General features: G+C 38.4%; 1 protein-coding gene and 1 pseudogene across 1 annotated transcript; both read left to right on the top strand.

The window, feature by feature from the left end:
- Nucleotides 1-6,442: 6,442 nt before the first annotated feature.
- On the top strand, nt 6,443-7,369 carry LOC113930247 (olfactory receptor 13H1). Its single transcript, XM_027607440.1, has one exon. The coding sequence runs from the start codon at nt 6,443-6,445 to the stop codon at nt 7,367-7,369; it is 927 nt and encodes a 308-aa protein (XP_027463241.1).
- Nucleotides 7,370-10,322: 2,953 nt separating this feature from the next.
- Nucleotides 10,323-20,946, top strand: LOC113930518 (annotated as a pseudogene).
- The last annotated feature ends 216 nt before the right edge of the window (nt 20,947-21,162 follow it).

Here is a 21,162-nt window from a genome sequence, read left to right as displayed (position 1 = left end):
AATGTCAGACAACTTGTAGGGTGTCTACTCTATCCTTGGGTCTTCTCTCCTGACCAATTTGAGAAATGCCACATTAGGTATACATTCAGAGGTCATGAGGCTGTCAGAAGTTAAGTACTGTCATGGGAACTGATTCCATATCCTCGCCATTACCGTTTTCTAACTGGCAGTGAAACAAGTCTCAGCCAAAAACGGGTGTCTTAATGTGGTACTGATATCATGTCACACTGAGTTACCCAAGGACCTGGACAAAATCTTGCTGAGTACCAGATCTGAGACCTTTGCCCTCAAATCAAAAATCAAGCAAAATACGATAGGGATAATTTCTCAAAAGTCAGTGATATGGAAGTAACCCTGAGTTTTCTATCCATCTCTGTCTCTAATTAATTGTGTGACCTTTAGTCAATTCACTTCATTGCTTTAGACCACAATCTTCCCATCTATAAAATACAAGTACCAATTTATGTGAACACATTTGGAAAAGTAAAAATAATTAACATGCTAGTATTTATTGAGACTTATCATGTGCCAGGCACTATTCTAAATATTTTACATGTTTTTACTCATTTCCTAAAGATGAGAAATTCAGCTCGGATTCTTTGGATTACTTGAACAAGTTCACAGAACTAGTAAGCCTCTGAGTACACAGCCTAAACCACTACCTCAGACTGCTTCCCACTACCCTATATTGTATCTACTACCATAAAAAGTGTTACAGAGCTTGAAAAACAATGATCTGTCCTCAGGTAACCTATGCCATAGTTGAAGAGTCATAACAGAGAGAACCAGATAACAAAATAGAAGAACTAAGCCGAGTGTTGAAAGATGGATTAGATAGGACCTTACTTTCCAAGTTGGTAGAACATCAGAATGATCAGTGCAGAAGGAGTGGGAGTGAGCGTGAAGGAATTCATAAAACAAGGAAAGAACTAACTTGATTCAAGTGGAGACTACTTGGTGAAGACTTGGGAGACAGAAGTGAATGTGGGAATCAATAACATATACTGTATAGTTTGCATAGCACTTACCACCAGTGCATACACACATTCTCATTTGTTTGGGCCATGTCAGTTTCCCCTACCAGACTGTAAGTTCCATGAAAGTAAGTAGTATATCTGGCAATTTTTTGCACCATGTCTCCTCAATGCCAAGCACATAGCCTGACACATGGTGGGTGTTCATTAAATATTTGTTGAATAAACGTATCAATAGGTAAATAAAAAAGTAAATGTTACATGATAGATGAGGGACTGCCATAGTTAACCTTGCGTGCTATATGAAGGCATACAAACTCAATATAGTTGCAAAAAGGAGTCTATGGAGGCTGTTTGAGCAGGCTGAGGTGGCGGAAGTGGGAATGAAAAGGCAAACATAAGGGCTATTTCAACGTGGGAATCAATAACACATGTACTCTCTGCTGTGCACTCTCTATCCCAGCTGTCCCCTGGTAGACGTTTCTCCACCAGCTGCAGGCTCTGTCACGACACCAATTTAATACAGAAAGAATGTGAAGGGACTATGGACCAAAATAAAAAAGAATTATTTCTTAGTTCTGTGGAAAGCCCAGCAGTGGTATACTCCCATGGTCTCAAAAGTCTCCTTTCTCTTTTCTTTATTTGTTTTCCCTACACAAAATGCAACATTTTTTTCAAACAGCTCTGGTTTGGCAAAATTTAATTGCCTATTTGGGATGAGGTCCCTGAAGCTCTCAGAAGTTAATTATTTCTTTCTGGTGAAATTCAGAAACTTTGAACTCTACGCGTGAGATAAATGATCTGGTAGCACTTTGGAACCTCAACTTATTTAAGTTACTGAGCAGCTCATCAACTTGCTCCTTGCATTCGGAATTGAATCTGGAAGAGAATTGGACCCCAGACATCATGAGTAGGCTGAGGATGTAGATTTATAGATTTAGTTCAGAGCAAAGTATGCTCCCAGAGATAGAGCTCTGATGACAGCTTCCAAATAAACATATAGATCGATGAATTTTGAACCTAGATGAAGAGAAGAGGAGAAGAGGTGCAATTTCTAAACCAAACTGTTCAAGTAAAGGCAGGTTCTGGTAGTTATATTTTCTGGATAAGTAAGGGGTAACCAAAAGGCTTTTGGGCTTCAACTCCAGTATGATGCTTTGGAAACGGGCTGGGTCTATTTTCCAGCTTTAGTGAGTAAAGTGATTGTCATTAGATGTTTTTGCTGACAGAGGGATGCACAAGTCCCTGGAGTCTTCAGGTTGCATATTTTCACTCTCTGGCACTGAAAATAAGTGGTGGGGAAAGAGCAGGAAACTGGCTATGGTACGTACAGAGCCCAGGACATCTCCTGGAAGTCATCCAATTTAGTTTAAAGCCCTGGGTGCAGCATGTTTTGCTATCATTTCCTTCTTTTTTCTTTTTTATTTTTTTCCGTTAATTTTTTATTATGTTTTTAAAGAAACTGGCAATTTGGTTTAATTGTGTTCCAGTTCATCAGAATAAGATAATAGATAGATAAGTATTGCCAAGAGGTGAAAGATGTCTAACCTAGCAGATTGAAAACTGAAATAACCTAAGGGTCTTGATGCAAAACATTCGGATGACCTCAATCCTTCTTATGTTACAACTGTTCTGAGGGAGACTGAACAAGGATGTATGTGGGTCCAATGTCAGTGAAATAAATGTTTGCCTAAGAAATTAAATAATATAATTAGATACCATTACCAAGGGCTGCATGTATACCAAAGTGTTTGGCGGTTGCAGTTTGACCTAATCCAAAAGAATCTTCTTTCTTCAGAGGTTTCCAGGCATTTGAGAGTTTGAGAAGCTTTTGAAATCCCACCATGAAAGTTTGCAGAAAGATCATCACTGTTCCAAACATGACAATGTAGAAAATTATTCTTTTGGGCAATCTCATTCTACTCCAACTATTGGTACTTGAAAAGGACCTCCAATGGTGAGTCAGTAACAAGAAAAAGCTCCAATTTCTTCCCTCTCCTTCAACATTTTTTTCCCTCTAACCATTTATGAGACATAGGCAAACTCCAGGAAGTCAAGGGGCAGCCATTAGTTGAAAGGAAAGTTAAGCTGTATAAATAATTGCAGGTGACAAGACTAAGATGGGAAATATGCTGGGTCCAGTTTGCCAGGAATCTTTTAATGATAATTCTAGGATGAGACAATCAACATTGTCTTTGGAGGGCAGGGCCCAGACTAATGAAAAATAGCCCCCTCAATTAAGAGGCTGAGTAGCCTTTAAGTGTGAGAAGGAAATTGTCATCAATTTTAAGTTCTATGGGTCCAAACACAGTACTAATGGAGGCAACGTCATGGGTTCAATCCCAATACCTATCAGTTAGCTTAACACCATCTAAAAACAAGTCTTCCCAGGGCCCTAGACTGATCACCAATTTTTAGTCAAATGACTCATCAATTTATTCTACTGGGCTAGGGAAGACTGAGGGATAAATTCCTTATAAACCTTCCCTCAATACTGGAGAAACAGAATACACCCTGCAGCTCATTAGGAATGATAGATTCATATAAAAGAGAGTAAACATGTATTTATCAATATTTAATATTTAACAGCAAAAACAATGTGTTTTAAACAGTTCTAGGAGCAACAGAGACCTTTAAATGGCATAAGAATCAGCTGTCTACTTCTACACAAAACCATTTCATCCTTCCATCTGTAGCCTGCCCATTATCTTTCTAGACCTACTACTGTGGATGGTGCATGTATAGATAATTGGGAATTAAATATAGACCATTCAAGGAAATTTAGGGCATGACTATACTAACTTAAAGTGTAACAGTCTTCATTGTGACTCTCATCTTTCTTCATTTTCCCACTATGGAAATGATTATCTCAATTTTTACTTGCAAGGTAGAGGCAATCCAAGGGAAACCCTTTTATCCAGGGTCCCATAATAAATGAAGACAGAACCAGCGTTAAGTTTCTCAAGCTCTGAGGACACTCCTGTGAGGACAGGTCATCAGCCTCCCCACCCCTTGCATGTGTTTGCCAGTTCCTAAGTGGCATATGCTTTTATATCCATGGATTTATCATTCCTGTGTACTTAGCCTTTCTGAGAGGCTGACAAAATAGAGAATGAGACACAGGAATAGGTTCTTGGAGGCCAGGACAGGGAAGAGGGGGAGCTATGAAATCTTCTTTGCTAAAGACTTTTAAGGATAAGTGAGTTTCCCATTTCAGAGATGGTTAGAGAAATTCCATCCCTTATCAAACTCCTCTAGTCCACATGCTTCTCCAACAATGGAGGAAAATACAGTAGATTCCTCATGTTGTGGGGAGTGTTAAGGTTTGTTTTGTTTTGTCTTCATTTTAGCTGAGAAAAATGTCTTCATTTTACTGAGGAAAATGAGAATCCTAGCATGTTAGAACTAGATGGGCTGTTACAGATCACTTAGTCTAACTGGATTGCAAATGCAAATTTAGGCCAGTGAGGGTAAGGAACTTACCCAGAGACATAGCCAGGGAGTAGCAGAAACTTCAAGGAAGGGATTAGAAAGAGAAGGAAGAGTTAGTTTCATGAAGAAGCACATAAAGATTAAAGGGTCTTTGGTATATAGACAGCAATGTCGGGGGAAGAAGCAGATAAAAGAAGAGAGGTTGTCTTTCAATGTGGAACAGGCCAAGAGCTCCATTCACACGTTCATTCATCAAGTAATTCTTGAGCACCTTCCATGTACTAGGCACTATTCTAAGTTTTGGGCATACAGTTGTGAGCTAAATGGACAAAACTCCCTGACTTCATTGAGCTTGAGGGTACATTCTAGTTAAAGAGACAATCAACAAACATAATTAATAGATAAAATATACCATGTGCTGGAAATAACGATTCTAAGGAGAACAATAATGTAGGAAAGGGGGGTATAAAATGTCAGGGGTTAGAAATGAACCTTTAGACAGGTTGGTCAAAGAAGGACTCACTAAAAAGATTCCTTGCGAGTAAAGACCTGAGGGAAGTAAGATGATAAGACATGCAAGGATCTGGGCTTCATATATATGGAGCAACAAGATCTAAGAAAGCAAAGTCTCTGAGAACGGGATGTGCTGTGAATGTTTAAGGAACAATGAGGAGGCCAGTGTGACGAGCAAAGTGAACAAGGAAGAGTAATAGGAACTGGGGTCAGAGAAGTAATTGGGAGGCAAACCATGTAGGGCCTGATAGGTCATAATAAGGAGATTGGCATTCAATTAGGTTAAAATGGGAAGCTACTGAAATTTTTTAATGGAAAAGTGACCTGATATGACTGAACAATTTAACTGAATTATTTGAACTGAATGGGGGCAAGGCCAGAAACAGGGAAGCCAATAAGGAAATTACTGACAAAATTCAAGTGAATAATGGTGATGATTTGGAATAAAGGACAGCAGTGCAGGTGGCAAGAGGAGTAGTTAGATTCTGGATAATATCCGGACAATAACAGATATTATTTATTTATATATTTATTTATTCATTCAATATCTATCATGTCCCTATGATGCCCCAGGCACTGTACTAGGTACACCAGTAAATAAAGCAGACAAGGTCCCTGTCCTCAGTAAATTTACAGTTGAGTGGGAGACAAATAATAAACAAGTAATAGAATTATTAATATAATTTCAGATATTGGAATGTGCTACACGAAAAGCATAAACCAAAGGGAAAGAGAGTAGTAAGGTGGAAAGAGAAAGCCTTTTCAGATAGTCTGGTCATTCAAGCCCTCTTCTTACCACCCACACTTTTAGAATCTCACATTAGATTTTCACACTCTTAACTGGTGCTCAGTGACAACAGCACGAAAAACACAAGAGAACCTGGCAATGTAAATCCAACCAGGGATATTAGCAGAAGGTTTTCACAGACCTCAAGGATTCCATGAAATACTCCATTTACATAATATCAGTTCAGATCAAAGAAGTACTTTGCAACACTCTATGCCAAGCACCATGGTAGATACTAGTGCAATGGGAAAATGGAGGCATGAACAACTTAGGAGTGACAAACAGACACAAGAATAAGCAGTATTTTAGCTAAAAGTATCAGAAGGTACCCTCTTTCTGGAGATTAGTAACAAGTTGACCGAAGTTCAGTTTTGGAAAATGGTGAACAAGTAAGAGAACCAGGAAGATGGCCTCCCTCTCCTCTCTTCTTACTTGAAAAAAAAAAAATAACCCAAGAAGGTTATCTGGTGGAAGAGGGATGGAGAACTTTTCATATAACCATTTTCAAAAGGATGAGGAATTTGCTATTTTCTTAGGGAAGGAGTAAACTTCTAGCTTTGTCTCTGTTCTCATTATACATATCCCATTTGTATCCCCTATCTTTTGAAAAGGATCCTGTGTGTCCTAATTATTTCCACCTTTCTCACACCAGCCCTCCCTCTTTATTCACATTCTTACAGGTAAAATGAAGCAACTGCATTGGCACCCATCCAGTGAATAGTGGCAAATAGAAAGAATGGCCATAGATAATGCTACAGCAGTGTTTGAGTTTCTCCTTATTGGAATCTCTAACTATCCTGAGTGGAAAGTCACATTTTTCACATTGGTGCTGATAACTTACCTGAGCACATTGTTGGGGAATGGACTTATCATCTTTCTTATCTACTTTGACCCCCACCTCCACACTCCAATGTACTTCTTCCTTACTAATCTGTCTTTCTTAGACCTTTGCTATGGAACCGCTTCCATGCCCCAGGCCTTGGTGCATTGTTTCTCTACTCATCCCTACCTTTCTTACCCACAATGTTTGACCCAAATGAGTGTCTTGTTGGTCTTGGCCACAGCAGAGTGCCTCTTACTGGCTGTCATGGCCTATGACCGTAAGGTTGCTATCAGCAATCCTCTGCGCTATTCCGTGATCATGAATGGCCCAGTGTGTGTCTGGCTGGCTGCTACCTCATGGGGGGCATCACTTGTGCTCACTGCCATGCTTGTCTTATCCCTGCAGCTTCACTTCTGTGAAGCTAACATCATTAACCATTTTGTCTGTGAGATTCTTTCCCTCCTTAAGCTGGCCTGTTCTGATACCAGCCTCAATGAGCTTATGATCCTCACCACAGGTATCTTTACCCTGTTCCTACCCTTTGGATTAGTTCTTCTCTCCTATGTCCAAATTGCCACTACTGTGCTAAGGATTCGCTCAGCCCAAGGTAAGCTCAAGGCCTTTTCCACCTGTGGCTCTCATTTGACTGTGGTGACAATCTTCTATGGGGCAACCATCTCCATGTATATGAAACCTCATTCCAAGTCATCCCCTGACCAGAACAAGTTTATTTCAGTGTTTTATGGGGCTTTGACACCCATGCTGAACCCCCTAATATATAGCCTGAGGAACAAGGATGTTAGAGGGGCAATGAGGAAAGTTATGGCAAAAAGGACATGAACCTTCTTTGTTTCTAAACTTATATCTATATATATATAAATTTTATTATGTTATGTTAGTCACCAAACAGTACTTAATTAGTTTTTGATGTAGTGTTCCATGATTCATTATTAGTTTCAAGACATCAGCTACATCCTCACTGACGGTAAACAATTGTTTAAAGGGTCTGACTTTACCCTTGGTAGAGCAGGTGGTTATCATTTGAGAAGCTTCGGGAAGTGCTCCCACCCTAAAATATTACCCCTACTAAGGCTTGAATTTCCATTAGAGGAAACATGTTAGTGGTCACCCATTAGGTCACAGAAGAGAACTAAGCAGCAAGAGAATCTCCTATGACTACTAGCAGAAGGCAAGTCATAACTGAACTGGAAAAATAGGACAAAGGATGGTGTAATAAAAGACCAGAAGACAAACGTCAGAAACTTTACAACTTTACTGGAGGCAAGCCCTGTTGTGAAAGCACAATTGGCTTGCTCTGTTTAACCTCAGAATCATGAGAAAGTTGCATCATAGCCATTTCCTACATTTGTGTGGAGTGGTTTTCCCCTTTTCTTGCTCTTTTTCTAAACTTCTTTCAAGTCTGTTATTTTATTTTATATTCCTAATGTAATTCTATGAAATTGATAAGAAAGATACCATAATCCCCCTGCGTTAACAATGAGAAAAGAGAGGGCCAGAGAAGGAGTTGAGACTTCTATAAAATCATACATAATTGGTAGTGGAATCAAAATTAGAATTTAGATCACATATATACAACCTCTGAACTTTGTCAATATTGTCTAGAAAATTATTTGGAATTATAGAATTATAAATGCAACTAACATTCACTGAGTACTTACTGTATACCAGACACTGAGCTATATGTTGTCACATATAATTATCACAACAATTCAACAAAATAGTGCTATTATCAACCCATATTAGAGATGAGGACACCGATACTTTTAGAAATTAAGTGATTTTGCCCATGGCCATAACGCTAGGAAAGAGCAGAGCCGATATTTAAATCTAGGTCTGGCTGATTTCAGATCCTATTCACTGTACCCACACTAGAGACCTTAGAGATTATTTAATGCAGTGATTTTAATCAACTTTATGGTGATATAATTTATGTACAATAAACTTTATCCAGTTACAGTGTGCAATTTTATGAATTTTGACAGATGTCCACTGAATCAGCACACAATTCCATCATCTCCAAAAGTTTCCTTGTGCCCTTTCATAGGCTACGCCTCCCCCACCCCATACCCTGCCAACCACTGATCTGATTTCTTTCACTATATGTTAGTTTTAATTTTCTAGAATTGACTGTTACTGGAATCCTATGTGTATGTACTCTTTTGTGTATGGCTTTTCTTACTGAGCGTGCTTTTGAAATCATCCACATTGTCGCTCCTATCAGTAGTTTGTTCCTTTTATTGTTGAGTATTTCATTGCACAAATTTACCACATTTATAAAAATCCATTCCTCGTTATCAGATGTAATGCAGTGGCTTTTAAACTTTTTTTAAAGATCTTTTATTTATTTATTTTTGAGAGAGAGAAGGAGAGAGAGAGAAAGCATGAGCTGGGGGAGGGGCAGAGGGAGAAGCAGATTCCCCACTGAGCAGGGAGCCCAATGAGGGACTCAATCCCAGGACCCTGAGATCATGACCTGAGCCTAAGGCAGGCGCTTAACCAACTGAGCCACTCAGGTGCCCTGGCTTTTAAACTTTAGTTCTCACAGTCCTATGGGTTCAGTTGTGTGCCTGGAACCTCTCAATGGAAGTGAAGTTTTCTGTGTGCAATTTCATTTGAAAATGAAATTCTAAAAATAAAAGAAAAAGCTTTAGCAAACAACAATCTACTACTGATCTCTCAGTTTTAGATGAGTTCAGAGGCTCAGTGAACAGTATATAAATTTCCCAGGATCATGAAACTTTCCGGAAGCAAATCTGGGCCTAAGCCCCAGATACCCTGTTTCCTGGTCTCACTTTACTTTGGCCAATTCCACCAAACATGAAGAAGTCATCTACCAATTGGCCTGATAGAGAACAAGAGACAAATCAGTAGGAGAAAAATACAAGGCACAGCACACCTAGATGTGAAGCAAGGCACCGTGGAGCAAGTAGATGTTCAGTGCATTCTTCAGACCCTGACTGCTGGGAGTAACACTGTGTGGTGCTACAAAGAGAATACCAGACATACAACGGACCTGTCTCACATGTGTACTCACTAAGCAAAGAGGAAAACAGAATGAATAAACCACTTGCCAAAATAGCCTGATTTTCTTTTTTTTTTTTTTTTCAGATTTGGAATTTGGTTAGTTTTTTATTTTGTTTTATTATATTTTATTTTATTATGTTATCCATTATACATTTTTTAAAGTTTATGGTATTCTTAGCCACTGAAACCATGCTTTAATATCAAGAAAAAAATATTTAGGAAAAAGCCAAGTGACCCCAATTTTTAATTTATTCATTCAACAAATATTAACTTTCTATTTTCAACCAGACACTGGGCTAGGTGTTAGGGCAAGTTTCGTACTTTATGCAAAAGGTTTCTTACTATTGAAATAAACATTTCAAATTAACATTATGAAATAAATTGATGAAATTAATAAAATTTTAGAGAAAAAAATAAAGCTTTCAGGTAGAGAGAAACTCAGAAAATAAGAGGTATGTTAAGAGTACTCATGTACTCGCTTTGGCAGCACATATACTAAAGAGTACTCATTTTATGAATAAACAAACAAAAAGCAGAATAAGACCTATAAATATAATGAACAATAAATAATGAATATATGAATACATAAGTAAATAAAAGTGGTGATTTCCAGAGGGAAGGGGGGGTGGGAGATGGGCAAAATGCGTGAAGGGGAGTAGAAGATACAGGCTTCCAGTTATAGAATGAGTAAATCACAGGAATAAAAGGCACAGCATAGGGAATGTAGTCAATGATATAATAACGATGCATGGCGACAGATGGTGGCTACCCTTGTGGTAAGTATAGCATATGTATTGTGATATTGAATCACTATGTTGTACACCTGAAATTAATGTAACATTGTATGTCAACTGTACTCAAATTTTGAAATTTTTTAAAAACACAAAATAAAATGGAAAATTTCCCACCAAAAAAGAAGTATTCATTTTAATGACTCTGCCTTTGAGGGGAGAAATACTCCACTCTCTATCACAGGTTGGTTTGCAACTTAAAATGAGAAGCATATTTTCACTAATAGTGCCCCTACCACAAGATGGTAGCTCCATCACTAGGTGCTTTGTCTTTTTATTGACTTGCTGGTTGGGCAGAGCCTACAGACAGAGGGGCGTAGTGGAATCTGTAGATGGGAGCTGTGGAATTGATTCTGCTACTAACTAGCTGTGTGACCTTAGGTATACCAATCTCCGGCCCTCAAATTTTCTCATCAATATAATAGGATGGTTGTATTTTGTTACCCAAAGACCTTTCCACTTCTAACCTTCTGTATCTAGGTGTTATTTTATATAGATTTTCTTTCTTGTCTTAAAAAAATGAAATAATATTATCAATTTACTCTGCAGCTCGCATTTTCCACTTGGCAATATATCATGGACATTCCTCCAGATCAATATATATAGATCTATCTGCCTGACTTTAAATGTTAGCTTTGACTGAAGAAGTAGGCACACATAGCAGCTAGTTAACATGAGTGTGACCCTTCCAGCACTAACATTCTGTTTCTAGATATCTAAACCCCAAAGGCCATCTAATTCAACATTAATATTAATTCATTTTAAATATAAAATAAACTCTATGAGGATGTTGTGAAATGAAATCAATTCTGAATTGTTAAAAACTCCTAAGGTTGAATATCACTTCTTCAGTTGATCAATCACAGGCACTGTGAGAAACATTCCACTGTGCATCCCACATCCCAAGCAGCTGGGTAGTGAAGCTTACCTTGTTTCAGCCTGGAAAGCAAATAAAAACTGGTTTGAAACTAAGGTAATTCTGCCAGAAATTGAGGAGAAAGTTTACAAACTGAACAGGCTCCAGATAATATTTTCCAGTGAAGATTTAAGGAAAAGATACCATGTCCCATTCATAGGATTTGGGATTTCAGTTGAGGGAAGTCAGTAGAGTATAACTATTTAGAGCACAGGCCCTGGAGCCAAACTTGTTGGATTCAGATCTACATTCTGCCACTTCTTCGTTCAAGTCACTTTCTGCACTTCAATCCCTTTACCTAAGTGGGCTAATAGTAGGACCTACCTGTAGTGTTCAGCACTGGATCATGTAGGCAGAAACCACTCTAGTTATTTCAGGCAGGGAGTGATTTAATAAAGAGAATTAGAGACCTACAAAGCCTTTGAAAGGGCTGTAAGAGGGAACGTTGGTAAGGGAACGTTGCCAACAACCTCAGACAGTTGCAGGAATTGCAAAAATCTTGGGAAAATTTTAGAGGCATGAGGAAACTGCTACTAACGACTGCACCAAAGTTAATGTTTCACAGAAGAATGCTCAGAAGCCACCTAAATCTTTGACACCTAAACACGATGTCAGGAGGACCAATGGTGGTGTCTATTTCTTTTATGCTTGTTCAGCTTCCTTGAGTACCTTTTATGGGTGAAATCCAAAACTGAATGTTACTGTCAAGAAAGTGTGGGAAATGTAGTTCCTAAGTTTTACAATAGGGGTGAGAGCTGAAAAAGATGGGGAAAGTTTTGGGGGCTCCTAGGAGCTCAGTCGGCTAAGTGTCTGCCATCGGCTCAGGTATGATCTTGGGGTCCCGGAAGCAAGCCCCGAGTTGGGCTCCCTGTTCCTGCTCAGCAGGGAGTCTGCTTCTCCCTCTCCCTCTGCCCCCCACCTCCACTTGTGCTCTGTTTCTCTGTCTCTGTCTCTTTCTCAAATAAATAAATGAAATCTTTATAAAGAAAAGATGGGGGTGGGGGTGCCTGGGTGGCTCAGTCGTTAAGCGTCTGCCTTTGGCTCAGGTCATGATCCCAGAGTCCTGGGATCGAGCCCCGCATCAGGCTCCCTGCTCCACGGGAAGCCTGCTTCTCCTTCTCCCACTCCCTTTGCTTGTGTTCCTGCTCTCGCTGTCTCTCTCTCGTCAAATAAATAAATAAAATATTTTAAAAAAAGAAAAAAGAAAAGATGGGGGTGGTTTTGAATATGACTTCATAGCTTGGTTAGGAGAATTGTATGAATCTGGGGCACCTGGGTGACTTAGATGGTTGAGTGTCCAGCTCTTGATTCAGCTCAGGTCATGATCTCAGGGTCATGGAATCGAGCCCCAAGTCGGGCTTGTGCTCAGTGGGGAGTCTGCTTGAGATTCTCTCCCTCTCATTCTGTCCCTTCCCCCTTAAATAAATAAATAAATAAATAAATAAATAAATCTTTTTTAAAAAAAGAATTGTATGACTCAATTCATATAAAGCACTTAGAAAATTGCCTAGTCTATACTATAGTTAAAGAACAATAAATATTAGATGTCGTTATGATGTCTGGATCACATGAGCCTAAGATGTCAGGAATTAGAGTGCCTACTTATTTTTTCAATAGTGCATTCCAAGACTACTCCTTCACCCATGCATGCTAGCATCCATACATCATTAATTCAATACATATTTATGGAACACCTACTATATAGCAGTACTCTGCTACTGCCATGGATACAGCAGTGGGGAAAACATATTTGTTTTCTCCCCTCAAAGAATTCACTCTCTAGGTGGAGAGAAAGACATGTACACAACCAAAATTACTGCACGAATTTATATCTTCTTAGTTCTTAAGTTTATAAAGCAGTTTACACACTTTATAATTTATCTTCTTCTTGAATGTATATTACCTCATATCATCTAAGTTTTTTTAAAGATTTATTTATTTATTTATTTACTTATTTATTTTAGAGAGAGTGAGAGAGAGCCGAGGGAAAGGGAGAGAGAATCTCAAGCAGACTCCCCACTGAACGCACAGTCCCTTGTTGGGCTCAATCTCACCACCCTTGAGATCATGACCCATGAGATCATGACCTGAGCCGAAACCAAAAGCCAGATGCTTAACTAACTAAGCCACCCAGGAGAACCTCATATCATCTTCTAAATTTAATGAGACAAGTAAATAGGTGTTATAATTAATAGTATGAGACCGACATTTACATATGAAAAGATTTAGTGTCTGTAATGTTGTCAATGTCAACAGTGTGACAAGACTAGGACTTGAATACAATTCTAGATTTATTGTGGTGATTATTTCACAGTATATACAATATTAAATCATTATGTTGTTACCTGAAACTAATATAATGTTATATGTCAATTATACCTCAATAAAAAACTTAATTTAACTTAATTTTTTTTTAAATATAATTCTTCTGACACCTAGCTATTCTTTCTGATAGGTGCCTAATGGGGTCAAGGAGTCCTTGGAAAAAAGGAGTAGAAAGAAGGCAGGACTGTTGCTGAGCAGAGAAAAAACACTATGTTTTCAGACTGTCTAGGTTAAAAATCTGACCTTGACACTTACTAGCTATATGACCTTGGGCAACTTCCTGCCTCAGTTTCCTCATCTATAACAGGAAAACAATCATAGGACTGACCTCATAGGGTTGTTAAGAAGATTAAATCAGTTGATTTCTATAAAATGCTGAGAACTATGGTTGGGACATAATAAGTCCTCAATAAACATTACCTATTTTTTATTGTTATTATAGAGTTACTAGTAACATTATTGAATTCTCAACTGACTCAAAAGTAGTTGGTGCTCATCTCACTGGGTGCCTTCTCTCTCTCCTCTTTTTTTTCCCACCAGAAATACACATAGTAATTGTTTCTGGTTAAATGTGTACAGCAGGTCAAGCACTTTTTCAGTACAACATCATGATGGAGTCGGAAAAGCACATGATTAGGCGTCAGGAAGTCTGGATTCTAGTCTGGGTTCTGCCATTAATGAGCTATGAAACTCTGGGTGAATCACTTAACCTCTCTGGACTGCATGTGTCAAACAGGGGAAAAATATGTTCCTTAACATACCTCAGAATGGTTGAAAGAGCAAATGAGATCATAGATGTTAGATGTTAGAAAGTTAAAAGCACATTACAACTGCTACATGATGGGATTTTCATTATGCTCAGCGTTAGCCTTTACATCTTCTTCTCACTTACCCTTGACAACCATTCACTCACTGAATTTCATTGATTTTTCCTCTGAAATGTCTTTCAAATCCATCCCCTTTTCTTTGTCCTCAATGCTTATATCTTAGTTCAGGGACTCATCAACCCTTACCAGAATGACTGTAACAAGCTCCTATTTTTCTCTAATCCAATCTTACCTCTCTCTAAACTAGCCATCCAATCAAAGTCTCCAGAGTGACTTTTCTAAAGGGAAAAATCTCTCCATGTTAATCCCCTCTTTATAACCCCACTCCAAGATTAAGAATTTCCAATAGGTTCCCTATTGCCTATAGAATACACAACATTACTCAGGGTCCCTGCTAACGTCTCTATCCTCATTGTCTATTTCATCTCCATAGACCCCATACTCCAGGAAAACAATACTTTCTTTCTCTAAACCTTTATGCATCTACGTTACTGTACATGCTGTTCTTCTTGCCTGCAGTGCCTGGTAAAATCTCAGTCAGCCTCCAAGGGCCAGATCTACAGTGATTGCCTCAGTGAAGCCCTCCCCAGAGCTTATCCTATTCTGTTTAATCCTGGATGGTGACTTAATTCCATTTCTTTCACTTAATAACACTTTGCTCAACCCCAAATTTAACATCTTTCATGTTATTTTATAATTAGTTGTTTTGGAGTGTTTATTCCCAATTAGTTCATAAGCTTATAGAGAGCAGGAAGTTTTTTTACTCATCTCTATCTCCCTAGCATAGTGTCTGGTACAGAGTATATGCACAATAAGAATTGGTTAAATGAATGCATGCTAAACAAATACTTCTTAGACCATTTGTGGTAAAGAACAATTATCTTTTGAATTTCCCAGTTGTTACAGACTGATATTTTATAAAATATGATAAAAATGTCACAGCAATGTCAAATCACTTTAAAAATCACTAAACGTTTGCTCTCAATTCTGTCCTTATCTCCTTGCAAACATTTTGAGTAGCACTCAGCTGGTCTATTTGCAAAGATGCTTCATTCCTAGCTCCTAGAATCTTAATACCTAAGTTGAAAAACGTAACAAGGATACATGTAAAAGTAATAAACAAATCGTCATATATTTAGAGCACAACTAAGCAAGGAATCAATAAAATAAAGCTATTGTAATTAGATACATGCACAGATAAAGTAAATCAATGGAGCAGTGAATGAGAGGATGCGATATTATATTTAGAGAGCAACAGTTTCTATAGCAATTCAAAATGCAGGAAATTTTTAGGAAAAGGCAAGATTTACTGAAACTTCAAAACAAAGATGGCTAGGATGGGCTGGGAGATGTCAGGGAAATGTAAAGAGGAAGAGGACACCTCCAGTAAACACTGTTTACAGAATTTCATTTACCTGAGTCCTTAATAAAAGCTTTTATAGAGTCCCAATACATTGTGGCCACTCCTCCTTCCCCATTCATTCATTGCCTTCTTTTTTTTTTAAAGATTTTTATTTATTTATTGAGAGAGAGAGAATGGTAGAGAGAGAGCATGAGAGGGAAGGAGGTCAGAGGGAGAGGCAGACTCCCTGCTGAGCAGGGAGCCCGATGTGGGACTCAATCCCGGGACTCCAGGATCATGACCTGAGCCGAAGGCAGTTGCTTAACCAACTGAGCCACCCAGGCACCCCATTCATTGCCTTCTTATGTCACTGTGCTGAGGACCCTTCCAAGAAACAGGACTCTGAGTAACCACCCTAGAGGTGGATCTACTACTCTTTGGTAACTTAAAAGCAGAAGTGAAGTTGATGGTGTTAGTCAAAAGTTTACAGTGTCACTAATGAACTATTGGAATTAGTGGACAAAAGATACTTGTATTTTAATGACTTAGAAATAACACTCCCAAATGAATATACAGCTTCAATTCAGTAGTGAGATTTAATTGCCTTTTAGGAACTTGGTCCCTAAAGTCTCTTCAGTGAAATCACTTCTTTAGAACCATAGTGAATAAACTCAGAAGGTACCAGCAGATAATGTTTAATATTCTTCCCCTCTCTTTTTCATATTTTGAACCATTTGGAATCCTGAATTCTAAAATGCTGAGCAGAATCAAGACACAATCCACTGTAAGAGCAAGTAAAGAACATACCCTGACAAGAAGGAAGGAAGCCATATTTGTCTCTTGAAACAAACCAACATATACATGTGGAATGGTCAGTCTTTACATGGATCTCAGGATACACCTGTAAGTCACTCCCCTTGAAAGACTCCAGTACTTCAGTGAGGCAATGATAGTGCAACATATAAGAGACTATATCAACACAACTCTTAGAGAACTTAGTGGCTTTGTTTTTGTTTTCATGGTCTTTTTTCCCCCTGGTATTCAGGTGAGTAAAATCAATTTGATTTAAAAAATATTGTAAGTTCCTCCCATGTGTCAGAAACTAAGCCAACCACTGGAGTTAAAGAAATAAAATGCAAATTCTGTCTCCAGAGGGCTCACACTATAATCTGACAATATGGCTTATTCCTCTCCTCATTCACTGAATTATTTTCCACCCTCTAGAAAAAAAAGACAACCAATGTGGCCACATTGCCATGGGTGTTACTTCCCAAGTGAGGCCTTATTTAAAAATAATAATAGCTAATATGTATATAGCACAAAAACCCTTTGAGATAGATACTATAATTGTCCCAATCTTACAGTTGAGGAAGCTAAGGTATGAACAAGCAAATTGCCAATGTTACACAGTGAATCAGTGATGGATCCAGTATTCAAACTTGGATCCAGAACTCATGCTGTTAACCACCATTCTACACTGCCTGGTATGGGTAATAGAAATTCTTGTCCATAAGTACTACCCCTTCCATTAAGTATATTTTGAACTTCTGGGAGTTTTCTGTAAAGCCCAGAAAAAAAAAAGGAATTTGCTCCAAGTGTCCCTTAAATTTAGTATTAAAAATAGAATGAGTCTTCCTGGGAGGCATGTTCTTGCACGGTAGGTGAAACCAAGACAGACTTCTTTGGGAAATCCATGTGAAGGAAGGCCTTGAAGTGTGCCCCAAATATTTCTGAAAGATCAAAAACCAGTGAATATGTCTAGATAATTTAGGATGATTTTGGCTTGCACAGTGCTAAAACACTGAATTATTGAATAAAAAAAATATATATATAATGGTCAGTCTGGTGAGATTTACTCAAATCATGTAAGCACAAAAATGTGTTCTTTGTTTTTCAGCTATTTGTACTGGCATTTGTTCTGAGATTGTTAAGACTGTAAGATGGTAAGGATTGTAAATCAAAATAAGGCTTCGTGATTAAACATGCTGTCATTCTAGTATGAAGATTTAGTGCCCTTTGAAAAAGTTGGTGCCCTGAAAATCCCATTCTTGTAATGCTATTAGAAAATTATGGTTGTGGTGTCACCATTGCATAAAGACAAGATCACCTGACTTCTGCCTCAGCCTCATAACTCTACTCCAAGAAGACTTTTCCTTTTCAGATTTATTTTGTTTTCTGATCCCAATTCTGGGAGAATATAGACCAAAAAGGAGCCTTCTAATTCTCATTAGAGGTAGTCAAGGGCCTCCTAGGATCACTGCCTGTAATAAGTGAACAGCTGTAGTTAGAAGCTTAGCAGCAGCTAAGTATTTTTTCAGTTTGTCTGCCCTTGGTTCTGATTTCTATTCAGAGCCTCCTCATCCTGTACTAGGTTCTACTGAGGATCCTGTTACGAAGTCTTACTCTACTTTCTGAATTACTTCTCCGTAAAGGTCTTGTACCTACTGAGATCTGGAGTCTATTTTAGAAAAAGGATCTAAAGAGATTACCTACATCGTGAGCCTGAATGGCCCCTCTTGCTGACCAGCTCCTAAGACAAACCTTCCTATCCACAGCCTGCACTTACCAAGGCTTGACATCTGCCTCATGAGTCTGAAACTAGATCCTCCTATAAATGCCCCAAATTCTGATTTGTGGCTAGAACGTGATGGGAATCTTACAGACAATCCAAAAAAGGATCTTGACTTTATTAATGAGCTGGTCTGTGATAGCATTCATACTTGATAGAATTAGATCAAACAAAGTAAATAAAAATTTGGATGGACAAAAAGTGTGAAAACATTTTTCTTTTCAGATTTCACTATAATAACCATTTTCTCTCTTTACTATAACACTTTCCCTCCTTGCAAAGGGCAAATTGTAAGGCTAAAAAAATACAAGACATTAAAGTTCATTTTTGAGCAACAGGTCTTTAGTAACACTGAATACTATGATGGGCCTTTTACCCTCAAACATTTATTTCCTTCAGCCAATTCAGTGTAGTCGTCATGACATTGAAGACAGAAGAGCCAAATAACTGGTCTTGATTCATTCAACAAACCCATACTTAACTCATATATTGTGGGTTTACACCAGGCACTATGTGAGGTGGTAAAAATAAGACAATATACGGGACAGTCAGGGCCTCTTCCCTCTGAAAGCTGAAAATTTAGTAAGGGAGCAGAAATTGAATAATTACACAAATATATAAATATAAACTGTAATAACAGCCAAGCAGGAGAAGTTTAGAGTGCTATGAACAACTGCAACAAAAAGATCTGATTTCATTTTAGTGCAGTTAAGGAAGGCTTTTCTAATGAAATTTCTTTTAGGCTGAGATATTAAGGATGACTAGAAGTTCACTAAAGAGGGTAGGAATATTTCCAGCAGAGAGAACACAATGTGCAAAAGCTCCGAGGTCAGAATGAGCTTAGAGTGCTTCATAAAGACAGTATGTGTGGAACATGGTGATCACAAGAAGACACAGTGTGAGATAAGGTTAAGGTCAGATCATTTAGAGCCTTGTAGGTCATGATAAATAGGTTAGATTTTATTCCAACACTAATTAGAAGCCCTAGAGCAGTTTTAAGCATGGGAAAGATATGGTGATAATTATGTATGTTTGTAAAAGTTTTCTCTGACTGCTGTGTGGAGAATAGACCATAGAGAGGCAAGAATAGAAGTAAGGAGGCCTGTTAGAGGATGGTGGCTCTGACTAGATAAATGTTGACTGTGGATATGGAGATTTATAGGTAGATTTAAAATATATTCAGGAGGAGGAGCCAATAGGACTCAGTGATTGATTGGATGTGCAGGGTGAGGAAGAAATGAGAGTGAACTGGCCACAATTTTATGTCATGGATATGAAACAGCTAAAAACAAATTTCAGGCTAATATCCATAGCAGGGGAAATAATTAGCAATTTTATGATTCTTTTTATATTTGAGCAGTAAATTGGCACATTTTCTTTAAGGGTAGTTCAAAGCACGCTTCAGATGGAGTCCAACCCCCCTCATTCTATAGATGAGGGAATTAAGACTCAATGGACTGCACTACTTTGCAAATTAATCCTGTGATGTGTATGACTGCTTTATCTCTTAAATTAGAACATAAACTTCCAAACTGTATCATTTCTTTTGTAGACATCTTTTCCTAATATCACCTGACATAGAACTGAGGACACAGCAGACCCTCAATAAGTGTTCCTCAGATTAAAATAAGTTGAATTTCTTCTTTCTCAGCAGATAGAAGAAAACAGATATTTTGGTTACTGGTAATGGCAGTGAAGTGACAGAATTCATCCTGGTGGGTTTGTCCAATCATCCATAATCCCAGATTGCCTTTTATTGCACCATGGTAGCAGTTTACCTAACCACATTGGTGGGTAACAGTCTTATCATTGTCATGGTTAGAGTTGATGGTCAGCTTCACACCCCTGTGTATTTTTTCCTAAGCAACATGTCCTTCCTCAGTATCTGCTACTCTAGCAATTCGGTGCCTTTTTTGTTGTTCAGTGGTTTAAAAGACTGCCCCACCATTTCCTACACTAACTGTTATGCTCAGATGACCATTGCTCTTTTTCTGGGGATGACAGAGTCTGTTCCTTGCTGTCATGGCTTATGATAGATTTATTGCCATCTCTAATTCCCTGTGTTACACCATCATTATGAACAACCAGGTCTGCATACAGTTGGCCATGGTGACCTGGGCCAGTGCCTTCCTTTTAGCAATAATACCGATTATTGCAATTTCTGCCCATTTTTGTGGACACAATGTCATCAATCATTTTACCTGTGAGGTCCAGGCCCTGTTGAAGCTCACCTGCTCAGACAGCCCAGTCAGACTTATTCTGGGTCTGGTCATTGGCATCTTCACACTGCCCCTGCCTTTCACCTTCATTCTCATGTCCTACACTCATGGTGTGGTTGCTGTGCTAAGGATTCACTCTGCAGAAGCCAGGCTCAAAGCTTTCTCCACCTGTGGATCCCACCTGACTGTGGTCACCATATTTTATGGAACAGCCATCTACCATATACCCGAAACCTCAGTCAAGGGAATCCCAGGACCAGGGTAAAGTCATCTCCTCATTTTATGGCATTGTAACCCCTATGTTGAATTCCCTCATTTACACCTTGAGGAATAAAGATGTGAAAGATGCCCTAAGAAAAATGATGAGGAAGAAAGAATCCTAAAGAGCCCATGAATATCCCATGGAGGTTCAACTAACCAACAACTTGAAGTGGACTTGTAAAAATAACAAGGTATAAACACTAAACGGTATTTTAATAAGGTCATTTGTTTCAAATGCATTTTTTTTCTACTTCCAACAGGCGTGTGATAAAGAACATCTTGCCACTGAAAAAGGCATGTTAAACATTTATAATGCTATCCATTTAAGTAATAAAATA

The sequence above is a fragment of the Zalophus californianus genome, chromosome X, assembly GCF_009762305.2.
Source record: "Zalophus californianus isolate mZalCal1 chromosome X, mZalCal1.pri.v2, whole genome shotgun sequence".
Lineage (NCBI taxonomy): Eukaryota > Metazoa > Chordata > Mammalia > Carnivora > Otariidae > Zalophus > Zalophus californianus.
The sequence above is the reverse complement of the archived record's forward strand: the minus strand, read 5'-3'. Positions and strand labels throughout refer to the sequence as shown.

Bases quoted from the DNA above. Each gene is read 5' to 3' on its own strand.
- LOC113930247 (XM_027607440.1), top strand. From the start codon at position 6,443: ATGGCCATAGATAATGCTACAGCAGTGTTTGAGTTTCTCCTTATTGGA.